The sequence below is a fragment of the Oncorhynchus masou genome, chromosome 30 (assembly GCF_036934945.1).
Source record: "Oncorhynchus masou masou isolate Uvic2021 chromosome 30, UVic_Omas_1.1, whole genome shotgun sequence".
In the NCBI taxonomy this organism is placed as follows: Eukaryota; Metazoa; Chordata; class Actinopteri; order Salmoniformes; family Salmonidae; genus Oncorhynchus; species Oncorhynchus masou.
In genome coordinates this window covers 29,309,331-29,325,242 of record NC_088241.1, presented here as the reverse complement: position 1 = coordinate 29,325,242, position 15,912 = coordinate 29,309,331, and the positions used below count along the sequence as shown (strand labels likewise).

The 15,912-nt window shown below is 43.7% G+C and overlaps 1 protein-coding gene across 3 annotated transcripts in view; it reads right to left on the bottom strand.

Annotated features, from left to right (window-relative positions):
- Window positions 1-15,912, bottom strand: part of LOC135522489 (ubiquitin carboxyl-terminal hydrolase 45-like) — a 45,451-nt gene that overhangs the window by 21,162 nt on the left and 8,377 nt on the right. The window contains exon 1 of one of the 3 annotated variants that reach the window (XM_064948788.1): window positions 955-1,526. The exons of the other annotated variants lie outside the window; for them this stretch is intronic. Coding sequence (XP_064804860.1) covers window positions 955-973 — 19 coding nt within the window. The 5' untranslated portion in view covers window positions 974-1,526. Of the gene's footprint in view, window positions 1-954; window positions 1,527-15,912 lie in introns of those variants that run through there. 3 annotated transcript variants of the gene reach the window in all.

Genomic DNA, 15,912 nt, shown 5'->3' with positions numbered 1-15,912 from the left:
TTGCTTTCAGAGGCAGTTTGGAACTTGGTAGTGAGTGTTGAAACAGAGGACAGACGCACAATGCTCTTCTGCATTCGGCGGTCTCGTTCTGTCAGCTTGTGTGGCCTACAGATTCGCGGCTGAGCCGTTGCTGCTCCTGTAAGTTTCCACTTCTCAACAACAGCCCTTACAGTTGACAGCTCTAGCAGGGCAGAAATTTGCCGAATTGACTTATTGGAAAGGTGAAATCATATGACGGTGCGGCGTTGAAAGTAACTGAGCTCTTCAGGGAAGGCCGTTCTACTGCCAATGTTTGTCTATGGAGATTGCATGGCGGTGCGCTTGATTTCATACACCTGTCATGCTAGGACCTAGTACCAACGTTACAGGCCATCCTTTCCTATTCTGTTGTCATCAGTGTCATTTGTGGAGGGAGAGACAAGTGCTGTTCCGTCACATTAGGCATTAATGAACAAAACAAGTGAGAGGACCCAAGGCTGTTGAGATGAGAAAGCACCCTTTGTGCCCGTTTGCCTTCCTGCCCCTCCTCCAACCCATAACTCACACCACTTACACAATTTATTCATTTTCTTTCATGCTCCGGGAGACAGCAAGCTGCTTAACAGTGAATTAACGCACACTTCTCATGTGTACCTTAATCAGTGTTACAAGACTACCAGAGACAGGAAAAGGTGGGTGGCCATGCCTTTGTCAGTCTCTCTCTGTTGATTTGAAATGTTCTAAATGGGAAGACATGAGAAATGTGATCATCTTAGGTGCTCAATGTCAGTACGTGACATTATCTTTATGACCATAATTATATGACAATGTTATTATTTGGGTGACAGGATACGGGGCTACCTGCAGTACCTACCTATTTCACCATATAAATGGTATCAAATGGAGATTGCTATAGCTGCATGTACCATAAGTAAACCAAACCAGCATGTGCTTGGTTAGAGGAGGTTAAGCTACCTTGAGGTCTCAGGACCATGTATTCTGGTATCTGTCAGCAGCACTTCCAGACAGACGGCTCAGTTAGCAGTGGACCCCTTGCTGCTGCCCTGCTCCCCAAGCCAATGAGGCCAGTTCGGCTCTCACCTAGCATGACAAGGGAAAGGTGAGAGAGACATGGACGGCATGACCTTTAACCCAAAGTTTTCATTGTGAAAACAACCGACCCTCCTGCCCACCATTTCTCTCCTCAAAAAACCCCCACATAGGCCTTGCACATGCTCCCTGAAGAAATTCTCCCTGCGATTCTCATGATTCTATATGTATTGTGATTCGATACTGTGATTTTATTGCGATTTGATGCTCCAAACATATTGCTCACTATACAGAATATGTCTGCTGCAGAGGGACAAGAGAGACCATGACAAAGTTAGTTTTGATCAGTCAAGAATATAAGTACTGAAAACATGTTGGCTCACTTTAAAAAGATGAAGAACAAGCTATAGGATGAAACATTTTGGCGTAAGTACAGCTGACTAGCGCTAGCTACCAAGTATAAATATATTTTACAAATGTATATTTAGTCAAATATCAATATAATATCATGATTTCCTCCCCCCCCCCCCCCCCCCCCAATCACTACCATTGAGTATGACCCAGTTTGTAAACCCATAACAGAGATCAGGACAAGTGTGTAACTATGGCAGGCTGAGGATGTGGATGAATTCCGCCTTGGGACCATTGAATGGAGTGTTGGTCCAACCCAGTCCAGCCAAAAGCATCTGTCCCTCCAGCCGCCACACTGGAAACATCTGGAGGTCTGTCTGTCTGGAACTAAAAAGACATCAGGGAGGGGCCCATATGGTCACACTACACAACACATTGCAAACAAGTGTAGACAGGGTAGTTTCTGGTAGAATGAGAGAACAAGTTAGAGAAATACGCTACGTTTTTTCTGGAATCTGTAAGCGATGGGGAATATGTGACGAGATGGATATGTAGCTTTGTGAGAATGTACCTGTTTATACAAGTGTGTGTGTGTGAGAGAGTATTCCGACCGGCTCCTTGGCTAAGGAGAGAGGGGAAAACTGGACAGAATGGGAATGCCAATGGACACACTCTTCATCTGGGACTGCCACTGAAGGTAAACAATGTTCAGGGAGCCATCTGCCAGGGACCCGGGAAAGGGGTGCAACGAGCACAAGCATATGGAAAAGCAGATTTTTCCTCCCCCTGCAGCAGTCGGGGAAGGTAAAATGTCAGCATGCGCTGTGTCCACGCTTGACTGTGCCACGCTCGGGAACCACCACCTGGCCCTCCTTGCTCAGCCACCGAATATGGGCAGCAGTGACACTGTGGAGCTTGTCCCCAGGGCAGACTAAACGATCACGATCCCTGTCTGCCCCCCTCCTGCTGACTCCCTCCTCGACTCCCAGCTATTTTTCACACAAGTGAGAGAGAAAAAAAATGGCTATTGTTTGCTTTCTTTCTTATATTTTTTAAACATCTCCAAAAACCTTAAAGGAATTGGACCAGAAAGCAGGCAAGCCTGAATGTTGCAGTCATATTGAGGTTTCATTTATATCGGAATTTGTGGACACAAGCTACTATAATAATTCAATAGCGCAAATCTAAGTCCATCATTTAATGCACGGAATACATGAAACAACAGTTGGACACACCGTGTGCTGTGCTGTCACTAGATGCCAAAAGGGCTTTTGACAGGCTCAAATGGCAGTATTGTTGGCGGATTTAAGGAAATTTGGTTTGGGAAAGAATTTTATGGATATGGTTCGTACGCTAAACTTTTTGCCATGATGTCTAAAAATGACATTCAATCAAGTCCATTTCCTATTTTTCGTGGATGTAGACAAGGCGACGGGTTTTCCGCGGCATTCGTTCTCTCTCTAGAGCCACATGAGGCAGAATGCAATTGCTTCTCCAATACTGATTAAATCATCATCTCATATCTCTATACATGTATGATATCCTCTTAGATATGATAGATATTGAGAACTCAATATTACAAATTGATGTCAGGATATAAATCAGCATTAAATGTTAATCAATGAAACGGCCAAGAAAGTTTCACTTCACTCAACAAATCCTGTTAAATCCCAGTCCACTTATTTGGGCATTAAAGCTGCAATATGTAACTTTTTATGGAGACACGGCCAAATTCACATAGAAATGTATGTATTAGAGCTGTTCTATGTGCGCTATTTCTATGCTTCCCGTTCTTAAGTTTTGTTTTTGTGTCTTTTACTTTCGGCCTTGTACACCACATCCAAACAGATGAAAATACAATATTTTTGGTTATTGGAAACTATATTTGACAGTGGTTTAGATGGTACAATAATCCTCTACACTATACTTGCTTGTTTTGTCACATAAACTGAAATTAGGCAAACTATTAGAATTTTAGCAACCAAGAAATGGCGGAGCAATTTCTGCATAGTGCATCTTTAATACACAAAACATCTCTGCATGGTTTGGTGAAGTTTAATTATGAGAAAATTTACAAAAGAGGTTGAACAAGATCTAAACATTTGGGAGAAGTTGCCTGCCTCCTTACAAACAAGGGTTTGCTTCCATAAAGATGAGTATTCATTTCCTAAACAATGATGATTCCTCTCTTTCCGCCACTAGGTTATTGGGTAAGGATTGATAAACCTGTACGTAAATACCTTTGTCATTCCAAACATCCAAAGATTCTGTTTGAGGTACTACAACGACCGAAGGGAGATGGGGGACTTGCATAACCAAATGTTTATATTTACCACCAGTTTTTCCAGTTACACCGACTTAGATCATGGTTCGATCAGTCGACATCAGTCTCTTGGAGAACTATTGAGGTACTCGTTTTTCCTATTAGATTACAAGATGTTATTTTATGTGTTATTTTCTGGTATAACTATCAAGAAATGCATGTTATATTATGGTCCCATCATCTCCAATACAAAATATAATTTTAGGAGGGTTGAGAAGTGAATAGGTGGTAACTGGAAGAGGCATCTCCATACTCCTCTGTGGCATAACCAGGCTGTTACTTCAGGTACTGAAGCATTTGAGTCAAGTCTGGTCTGCAAAAGGGGTCGATAATCTCGGGGAAATACATGTATTGAAACTCAAATCAAATCTTATTAGTCACATGCGCCGAATACAACAGGTGAAGAAGACCTTACAGAGCAATGCTTACTTACGAGCCACTAACAATGCAGTTTTAAAAAATACAGATAAGAATGAGAAATAAAAGTAACAAGTAATTAAAGAGCAGCAGTAAAATAACAATAGCGAGACTATACACAGGGTGGTACCAGTACAGGATCAATGTACGGGGGCACCGGTTAGTTGAGGTAATATGTACATGTAGGTAGAGTTATTAAAGTGACTATGCATAGATGACAAGAGTGGCAGTGGTGTGGAGAGGGGCAATGCAAATAGTCTGGGTAGCCATTTGATTAGGTGTTAAGGAGTCTTATGGCTTTGGGTTAGAAGCTGTTCAGAAGCCTCTTGGACCTAGACTTGGTGCTCCGGTACTGCTTGCCATGTGGTAGCAGAGAGAACAGTCTATGACTAGGGTGGTCTTTCTTTCACAATTTTTAGGGCCTCCCTCTGACACCGGTATAGAGGTCCTGGATGGCAAGAAGCTTGGCCCCAGTGATGTATCGGGCAGTTCGCACTACCCTCTGTAGTGCCTTATGGTCAGATGCCGAGCAGTTGCCATACTAGGCAGTGATGCAATTGGTCAGGATGCTCTCGATGGTGCAGCTATAGAACCTTTAGAGGATCTGAGGACCCATGCCAAATCCTTTCAATCTCCTGAGGGGGAATAGGTTTTGTTGTGCCCTCTTCACAGCTGTCTTGGTGTGCTTGGACCATGTTAGTTTGTTGGTGATGTGGACACCAAGGAACTTGAAGCTCCCACCTGCTCCACTACATCCCCGTCGATGAGAATGGGGGTGTGCTTGATCCATTTTTTCCTGTAGTCCACAATCATCTCCTTTATCTTGATCACGTTGAGGGAGAGGTTGTTGTCCCGGCACCACATGGCCGGGTCTCTGACCTCCTGCCTATATGCGGTCTTGTCATTGTCGGTGATCAGTTCTACCCCTGTTGTGTCAGTGCCAAACGTATTGATGGTGTTGGAGTCATGCCTGGCCGTGCAGTCATGAGTGAACAGGGAGCACAGGAGGGGCCCCTGTGTTGAGAATCAGCGTTGCAGATGTGTTGTTACCTACCCTTGCCACCTGGGGGCAGCCCATCAGGAAGTCCAGGATCCAGTTGCAGAGGGAGCTGTTTAGTCCCGAGGTGCTTAGCTTATTGATGAGCTTTGATGGCACTATGGTGTTGAACGCTAAACTGTAGTCTATGAATAGCATTCTTACATAGGTGTTCATTTTGTCCAGGTAGGAAAGGGAAGTATGGAGTGCAATAGAGACTGCATCATCTGTTGATCTGTTGGGGCGGTATGCAAATTGGAGTGTGTCTACGGATTCTGGGATAATGTTGTTGATGTGAGCCATTATCAGACTTTCAAAGCACTTCATGGCTACAGACGTGAGTGCTAAGGGTCAGTAGTCATTTAGGCAGGTTACTTTAGTGTTCGCGGGCACAGGCACTATGGTGGTCTTCTTAAAACATGTTGGTATTTTAATTTTTTAATTTTACCTTTATTTAACCAGGCAAGTCAGTTAAGAACACATTCTTATTTTCAATGACGGCCTGGGAACAGTGGGTTAACTGCCTGTTCAGGGGCAGAACGACAGATTTGTACCTTGTCAGCTCGGGGGTTTGAACTCGCAACCTTCCGGTTACTAGTCTTCCGTATTACAGACTAAGACAGAGGGAGACGTTGAAAATATCAGTTTAGACACTTGCCAGTTGGTCACAGTACACGTCCTGGTAATCCGCCTGGACCTGCGACCTTGTGAGTAAGACCTTTAAACAGGTCAACATTCACATCAGCTGCGGAGAGCGTGATTACACAGTCTTCCGGAACAGCTGGTCTCATGCATGTTTCAGTGTCATTTGCCTCGAAGCGAGCATAGAAGTAGTTTAGTTCGCCTGGTAGGCTCGTATCACTGGGCAACTCTTGGCTGTGCTTCCCTTTGTAGTCTGTAATGGTTTGCAAGCCCTGCCACATCCGACGAGCGTCAGTACGCGTATAGTACGATTCGATCTTAGTCCTGTGTTGACTCTTTCCCTGTTTGATGGTTCGTTGGAGGGCATAGCAGGATTTCTTATAAGCCTCCGGGTTAGAGTCCCGCTCCTTGAAAGCGGCAGCTCTAGCCTTTAGCTCAGTGCGGATGTTGCTTGTAATCCATGGCTTATGTACGTACGGTCACTGTGGGGACGAAGTCGTCAATCCACTTATTGATGACGCCAATGACTGATGTGGTGTACTCCTCAATGCCATCGGAGGAATCCCGGAACATATTCCAGTCCGTTCTAGCAAAACAGTCATGTAGCTTAGCATCTGCTCCATGTGGTATGCGTTTGGGAAGGCATGCTGTGATTGGACGGGAATGTAAAAATTCACTCTGATGTGTCAGTTAATTACTCTCATCTTCAATTACTAAAGCGGAAAGATCTTTCAATTGTTAAAGCGTGGGTTTTAGGATATGACTACTGATGAGGCTGTTGATTGGGAGAATGTCTAGGAGAATATATTTCACTCAAAGAACCCAAACGATCAGTTAATACATTTGAAGCTCATTGGTCATACTTCACAACACTTGTAAGATTTCATGCAAAACAAACTCCAAAACAGACTATAAACATATGATATGGGATTGTCCTGATGAGTTCTGGAGGACGGTATTCTCTCTGACACGATTGATAAAACTGTACCCCTTGAACAAATTCCTCTGTCAATGACGGATCAGGTATGCAGCTGAATAACAAACAGTGCAAGATTTGGCTGACTGCTGCCAAAAAAAAAAAAACTTGTTCAGCACAGGTTGCCACCACATGACCTTCATATAAGGAAATGGTTGGCTTGTTTTCAGGACGTGGTTACGTTGGAGTCACATTTTTTATAGTATGCGTTGCTAGGGATTAGGGTGGCGGGGTTAAAAATGAGGAAAATGCTATTTTTTTGTTGTTGTAATGCCTTTGTAATCTAAAAAAAAACAATTGTTCACAAAATAAATTGCAAATCTTGTCAAGACGATAGAGGTTATTCATATGATCAAATATACCGCCATTACACCACAAACTATTTTGAACTATAAATTGAATTTACAAGACTCACTGGATTGACGCGCTGTATGAAACATATTCGGGATGTTGACATATAAAATAATCACTACAGTAGCTATTAGTCTAGAGCAGAGTATTGTAACTATGGTTGAAAACTTGAATACACCAGCCACAGCATAGGGCTAGGCTAAAGAAAAATGTATATCCAAAACCTAACTGATCAACAGATAAGCTAAATGACCTCTCATTTGACAAAAGCCTATGAAGCAGTGTCCTCACATTAAAACATTGAAGCAGAGAGACTTGTTTGATTAATTTCACCATTTAGAATGGGACCGTAGTTGGAGAGCCAGGGACAGCTCTCGTCATTTAGCAGTAAACGGGCAGTCAAGGGGAAGACTGAGCAACACCAAATGTCTTATTCATTTGTACATTTGTTGTGACTGCAGGGCATGAAAAGCCTGCTTTCTTGCCATCTGAGGCCAAAAGAGCCCACTGCCATGTTAAACCTACACATGCAAAACACACACGCAAATACACACACACACACACACACACACACACACACACTTTCCAAGCTGTTGCTGGCCACATTGCTTGCCTACATTAGTGTGCAGTGGTGGGAAAAACGACAGAAGCACCCTTGATTAGCTTCATAAAAAGGGACCACCAGGGTAATATATGTTTTCTTATGGACATTGCCCACTGGACTGACTGTAGACCAACACGACATCACATGTAGAACAGGAACCCTGGATTTAAACAAGGTTCTTATGGGTTGACCAGGTACCCAAAAACAGAACATCTAGCCAACTTGTAACACTACAGGGTTATCCAACATGTTACATGGTAAGAGTTGAGTTGTATCCTTTGAGAGATGCCATGTATATGGGCACAGAGAATAAATACATTGTTTTCTCAGGGTTGAAAGGTCCTAGATGAAAAGGGCTGAACACATAAAACCAAAATGTCAAAAAGAGAAAAAGAGTGTCTAGCTCCATTATATAAATGGAATGCATTGCACAATATGGTATTTGTCTCTTCTGGGAGGGAAATATTTCTATAGTACAAATTGTGTTTATTTGTCAAGAGAAAAAAAACATTAGCTTTCACCAGGTACAACATTCTGTTCCACTGTGGCAAGCAACTTTCTAAATACAAAAAATACATAACACCAGTAACTAGAAAGCTAAAGTTTTCTCTGAAACAATAGTAGAGTAACCAATATATTTTGTATGAATGGCAAGATTGAGGTGGGAGCAGCCATATTAAAGCCCGTACGCAGTCGTTTTCATGTTATTTTTAAATCATCACTGTGTTTTTCATTAAAATAACTCAAAATGTATATTTTTATCATTTATTTCCCTGAGCCACCTTTTGCCATATCAATGCTCAGTGCACAGGCGCACAACCATATATGGACCTTGAAACTTGGCTTGAAAAGAATATCCAACAATTGGCAGCAGAGCAAGAACCTGGTCACCTGGACTAAAGTGACGAGGCTCAGTTCGCCGATCAATTAGGCCTTTCATCCTCTCCTGTGAAGATGATAGCTTCTCATTAGCCATTTCACCAGCGGCGTACAGGCGTCGCCGGAAATCACACACATAAGATAACAGGGACTGAGGTGGCTCGGGATACTTCCAGTCATCCTGGAGAACAGATAGAAGTCCATGCAACCCCATGCCCAAACACAAGGTCATTTGGACTGAACCCCGTGCTCTCCTGTGAAACCTCCCTAGCGGCTAACAGTAACCAAGGCAACCCCTCCTCCCAATCCATCTCAGTACAATAAGCTCTCAACAAAGACTTAAGTGTTTGATGGAAACATTCCAGCGCTCCCCGACTTTGCGCGTGATAGGCGCTAGACAAATTGTGTTTAATATGGAGCTGTTGGAAGAACCTGACCAAAATGATTAGAGGTGAAATTAGATCCTTGATCACTCTGAATGACCTTAGGGATTCTAAACAGTGAGAGAAACTGAGTCAAAGCTTTTAGCACAGACTTAGTCGTGATAGGCCAGAGAAGATAGGCAGCAGGAAACCTAGTGGTCTGACACATCAGTGAACAGGTAACTACTACCCTGTAAAGAACGAGGCAGAGGACCAACACAGCCAACAATCAGATACTCAAAAGGTTGGCTGAGTTCAGGAATAGGACACAGTGGTACCGGCTTAATAGCTTGATTAGGTTTACCAGTTAATTGACAGGTGTGACAAGTTTGGATGAACTTAGCAACGTCCCTCTTCAACCAAGGCCAAAAAAAATGTCTTAATATGCGATTGTAGGTTTTCCTCACACCCATATGTCCAGCAACGTCATTGTGGGAAGTTGTCAAAACCAACTTAACTGGTACAACAACCTGACTAATCACCTCCCCCAGAAAACAACTACCATGAGACACCCACTTTCTCATCAGGACATCCTCTTGCAGAAAGTAGCCATGGGCGACATCTCCCAACTGTTCCATAAGCACAATTTGGTCACGCAACTCTTCTAATGTGGGATCAGCCTGTTGCGCCTTGATTAGACCAGAGCGGGGTACAGATAACGGTATAACAGGGAAAGTAGTGACAGATTTCTTTGTGGTATTCTCGTTAGCCGGAGCAGCAACCAGGTCACCACGGCTCATAGAACGTGTCACTGCACACGCAGAGAACACCTCTGGGAAACTCTGCACACATCAGGAATCCCTACAAATGACGGCTTAGTGGAAACCACTAGAGATGGATAAACGACAGGCCATACACGCTCACCAGCCAAGTTATTCCCAAGGATAATGTTGATACCCTCAATAGGCAATGAAGGATGCACCCCCCACAACAACCTCACCTTTCACCAGGCCACAATCCAACATCAGTTTAAGCAATGTGACTGACAGAGTGTTCAAACCTATTCCCCTGATTAGAACACTATTCCCCGAGTTAGTCTCAGCAGAGAAGGGTAACACAGACTCCAACACAAACGATTTAGAGACATCTGTGTCTCTCAGGATCTTAACTGGCACTAGAGCCTTACTCCCTAACACAAAACCCTCCGTAATGAAGGGTAAATAGTCTGGGCCAATATGGACTTTCACATCACCTTGAGCACGAGACAATATGTCAGGAGTGAACTGATGTGGAACAGGCACAGCCAACGCCGTAGGCTTAGATTTAACGTAAGCACACATACTGAATTTACCCCCAGCCCTGCGAACAGGACATCCGTTTTTCCAATGACCTGAACCTTGACAGTAGTGAAACTCTTGACCAAAGTCAAATTTACCACGGGAGTCAGGCTCAACCCTAGTTGAATGAAACTCTGCCCGTGAACCAAAGTATCTCGGTGAACGAGGCCCAAATCTCTCCAAACGCCCCCACTCACTCCAAATACGGGGCTCTGCAAAGACACTTTTGTGAGTCAAAACATACTCGTTCGCCAAAACCGCAGCGGTAGTCTTTTACTTTTTCGTTCATTAATGTACGTGGCTATATGATCAGGGATTGTGTCCATAAATTGTTCTAGCATAATCAGATCACACAGCCCTTGGAAAGTCATAACTGCAGAGGTGGAACACCAGCGATTAAACTGTGAAGATAACTCTCGCGCAAACTCAACATGAGTCTGTTTATTATGACCGAATACAAACAGTGCAGCTATTCCCTCCGCAAGGCAATCAAACAAGCTAAGCGTCAGTATAGAGACAAAGTAGAATCTCAATTCAACGGCTCAGACACAAGAGGTATGTGGCAGGGTCTACAGTCAATCACAGATTACAAAAAGAAATCCAGCCCCGTCACGGACCAGGATGTCTTGCTCCCAGGCAGACTAAATAATTTTTTGCCCGCTTTGAGGACAATACAGTGCCACTGGCATGGCCTGCAACGAAAACATGCGGACTCTCCTTCACTGCAGCCGAGGTGAGTAAAACATTTAAACGTGTTAACCCTCGCAAGGCTGCAGGCCCAGACGGCATCCCCAGCCGCGCCCTCAGAGCATGCGCAGACCAGCTGGCTGGTGTGTTTACGGACATATTCAATCAATCCCTATACCAGTCTGATGTTCCCACATGCTTCAAGAGGGCCACCACTGTTCCTGTTCCCAAGAAAGCTAAGGTAACTGAGCTAAACGACTACCGCCCCGTAGCACTCACTTCCGTCATCATGAAGTGCTTTGAGAGACTAGTCAAGGACCATATCACCTCCACCCTACCTGACACCCTAGACCCACTCCAATTTGCTTACCGCCCAAATAGGGTCACAGACGATGCAATCTCAACCACACTGCCCTAACCCATCGGGACAAGAGGAATACCTATGTGAGAATGCTGTTCATCGACTACAGCTCGGCATTTAACACCATAGTACCCTCCAAGCTCGTCATCAAGCTCGAGACCCTGGGTCTTAACCCCGCCCTGTGCAACTGGGTACTGGACTTCCTGACGGGCAGCCCCCAGGTGGTGAGGGTAGACAACAATATCTCAACCCCGCTGATCCTCAACACTGGGGCCCCACAAGGGTGCGTTCTGAGCCCTCTCCTGTACTCCCTGTTCACCCACGACTGCGCGGCCACACACGCCTCCAACTCAATCATCAAGTTTGCGGACGACACAACAGTGGTAGGCTTGATTACCAACACAACGAGACGGCCTACAGGGAGGAGGTGAGGGCCCTCGGAGTGTGGTGTCAGGAAAATAACCTCACACTCAACGTCAACAAAACTAAGGAGATGATTGTGGACGTCAGGAAACAGCAGAGGGAACACCCCCCTATCCACATCGATGGAACAGTAGTGGAGAGAGTAGCAAGTTTTAAGTTCCTCGGCATACACATCACAGACAAACTGAATTGGTCCACTCACACAGACAGCATCGTGAAGAAGGCGCAGCAGCGCCTCTTCAACCTCAGGAGGCTGAAGAAATTCGGCTTGTCACCAAAAGCACTCACAAACTTCTACAGATGCACAATCGAGAGCATCCTGGCGGGCTGTATCACCGCCTGGTATGGCAACTGCTCCGCCCACAACCGTAAGGCTCTCCAGAGGGTAGTGAGGTCTGCACAACGCATCACCGGGGGCAAACTACCTGCCCTCCAGGACACCTATACCACCCAATGTTACAGGAAGGCCATAAAGATCATCAAGGACAACAACCACCCGAGCCACTGCCTGTTCACCCCGCTATCATCCAGAAGGCGAGGTCAGTACAGGTGCATCAAAGCTGGGACCGAGAGACTGAAAAACAGCTTCTATCTCAAGGCCATCAGACTGTTAAACAGCCACCACTAACATTGCGTGGCTGCTGCCAACACACTGACTCAACTCCAGCCACTTTAATAATGGGAATTGATGGGAAATTATGTCAAATATATCACTAGCCACTTTAAACAATGCTACCTAATATAATGTTTACATACCCTACATTATTCATCTCATATGTATACGTATATACTGTACTCTATATCATCTACTGCATCTTTATGTAATACATGTATCACTAGCCACTAACTATGCCACTCTTTTTACATACTCATCTCATATGTATATACTGTACTCGAGACCATCTACTGTATCTTGCCTATGCTGCTCTGTACCATCACTCATTCATATATCTTTATGTACATATTCTTTATCCCCTTACACTTGTGTGTATAAGACAGTAATTTTGGAATTGTTAGTTAGATTACTGGTTGGTTATTACGGCATTGTCGGAACTAGAAGCACAAGCATTTCGCTACACTCGCATTAACATCTGCTAACCATGTGTATGTGACAAATAAAATTTGATTTGATGTATCCCTTTTTAAAGTTTGAAATCGGTGGCGGTAAGCCTCAGGGACCAATTCATAAATCTGTAACACAGCCATTTTAACCTTATCATAACTTACACTGTCAGCTACACCAAGAGCTGAATATGCTTCCTGCGCTTCACCAGTCAACACACACTGCAACATTAAAGTGGGGTCAGAATCAGGCCAACTCCTCAAATAACAAAAATAATGTCTCAGGGTCCTTCTCATTAAATTTAGGCAACAACCGTAAGTTCCCAACGATATCAAATGACCAAAATAGAAACGACCCCTAGGTAAATCTGGGTCACCTTCCCTGAGAGCTCACCTTCCCTAACCAGCTCTAGCCGCTCTTGTTGCAGCTTGATTTTAGCACGCTCCAAATCCTGTTTAAATTCCAATTCCTTTACATATTTTTCAAGGTCATACTCTAGCTGTAACAGAAGCAGTTCTTTCTGCTGTTCAAAAAGAGGACTACTAGGATTAACAGATGGAGCGGCCATTGTAACGTTACGGGGAGACAGCAAGTCCTCAGCAGAGGCTGTCCCAGTGGTAACTTCCAGAAAACCACTCTCCATCAAATTGGCCTTAAATATTAACCTAATAGAATCTTTTAGACGTTTATCACTAATTTCAACCTTGTAGTGTTCAGCAATCTTCAACAGCTGTTCTTAAGTACATAATTCTAACAGTTCCTCTGATGGAAAGCCATAGTCAGATGTAAAAAAATAAAAATATCTATCATCTCGCTCTTCCCCTCTGCTGAACACACCAGACCACAAGAGAAGTGAGAATCACACTGGGCACCACAGAAGAGAGATGAGATATATATGGAGCTTCCCCAAAACCTGCAATAACTCAACCCTAGTCTTCGTGCAGATTTGCGGTGGGTAATTACGCACTGTAGCCCGCTGGCAAGGAAATAAACCACCCAGCATGCTGGCAGATTCCCCCAAGCCACGAATGTGCCCCCGAGACAACTGCTCAGTCCACAGACACTACACAAAAATAAAACAAAATAACCATGCCCAATGTATTCCAAAATGGTACACGTCCCTAAGCCTAACAGGGGAAAAAGGCTACAGCTCCGGGTAGCGAGTATCAATACCCTATCCAAATCTCCCGCTGAGGTACACAGCCGATTGTACTCACCTCAGACCGATGTCCCAACAGTGAGTAGAGCAAGAATTTCCAGGCTGGACAGGGGCCTGGAAACTAACCAATGTACTCACTCCAAAGCAGCACACAAACTATCCACCGCAATGGCAAACTAACCAAAAACAAACAACCAGTACTTGGCACCAAACTCAAAAACTAACAAAAGATGCAAACAAAGCACCTACAGAATTTAACATTAACTCCACATTTTCTCCCAAACACAACACACATACTAGTAAGCCAAACGACACTAGTATTAGTCCTTCATAATGCAACAAATTGCTATACGCCAAAATGTCTAGGAACCAACCTTATTAACCTGGATGAGCCCCCACTTGTCAAGAACCGGCTCAAAGTTCGTAACAAAAGGGAGACAACATGGAGACAAGGAATAACAAAATATATTTATTAAATAAAGTAAATTAAATACTATTAACAATAGTGTGTGTAATCAGTAATGTAAGTGAGTGTTTTGCATGCATAAATGTGATAAAGCGGTTGTTGAAAGGTGCCAAAGCAAACAACCAAAAGGCCACAAAAAATACCACAACAAAATCTATAAAGGTGTCTGCATGGAGAGAATCTCCCCCAACGAATGGGGAAGAGGTGCATTTTTCCTGGGACACACCCGAGCCCAGGTGTGTCCCATTTCTCTGAGGTCCCTCCATGCTCCACCCACCGACATCCTATTAAGGAAAACAAGAGCAAAGAGAAAGAATTCGGCAGACAGAGTGGGAGGGTCGTCACACTGATCGCGTCGGTATGTTCGATACAAATTTCAACATTTCTACATACACAGCCCTGATTCGCAGATAGGATCAACTAGACTCTAGTCTAGAGCCTACCCCGCTTACCCCTTCAAAGTAGGAGGATACATTATGCAAATAAATGATGACTGGTTAATTGTCAGAATAATCAGATAAGATTGTGATGTCATGCTGGGACCAAAAACTCCATCCCACCTAAACATGCTGAAATTCAAATACAAAAAGTTCTTATACTAGTAAAATGGCATTATCATAGGTTATGTCAACCTCATAGTGGTGAAATATCATTAACAAAACAGGCAAATCATGTTATTGACTGCACTGTCCCTTTAACAAAGTTGACATGGGTTCTCTTGTTTGGTATTGAAGAATCCCCATTTCTATGTTATCAGCTTTAGAAATCGAGCTGTGGTTCTTATACTTCTAAAAATTCTACTGACCATAAAATACAGAAATATTGTGGTCATAGAGACGTTATCAGAGTGTACGCTGGTCTTAAAAATGTAATTAAAATTTATCAGCTCAAAAAGAACAACCAATCTATTAAACGTATAGCCATCGGTTTTGGTATATGTAGGAGAGGTATGTGGAAGAAAAATATAATAGTATAATAGTAATAAGTAAAGATTCCATACAATTGTGTGTGTCCTTGCTGTTGCAAGTACACTAATAACAAAGAGAGGGGGAAACATTTCTCACTACCAGAAAATAATGGGCAAAACGCAGCGAGCACCAAGCTCTGATGCCTATTGAAAGGAAACATTTTAATTTCCTCCACAAAGACACCCCAGCTGTGTTACAAGCCGAACACTAGCTCCCTGAGGTCATGTCTCCTTTTAGTGGGACTCTGGTACTTGAGCTGAAGGCCTTGTTGGTGAGAGAGTACAGTTAATAGATTTTCTTTCTTCCCTGAGCTGTTGTTGTACAAAACTATTATGGATTTAGAAAAATTCTTGCTGGGGCTCTTTTGTGCCTGGGGTCTATGGTAAAAGGAGAATACAAAAACAGACTCTGCCTAAAACCTGGCCTTCAACCAGAAATGCAATTTCACCAGCTCCCCATCTGACAGCAGCAGTCCATT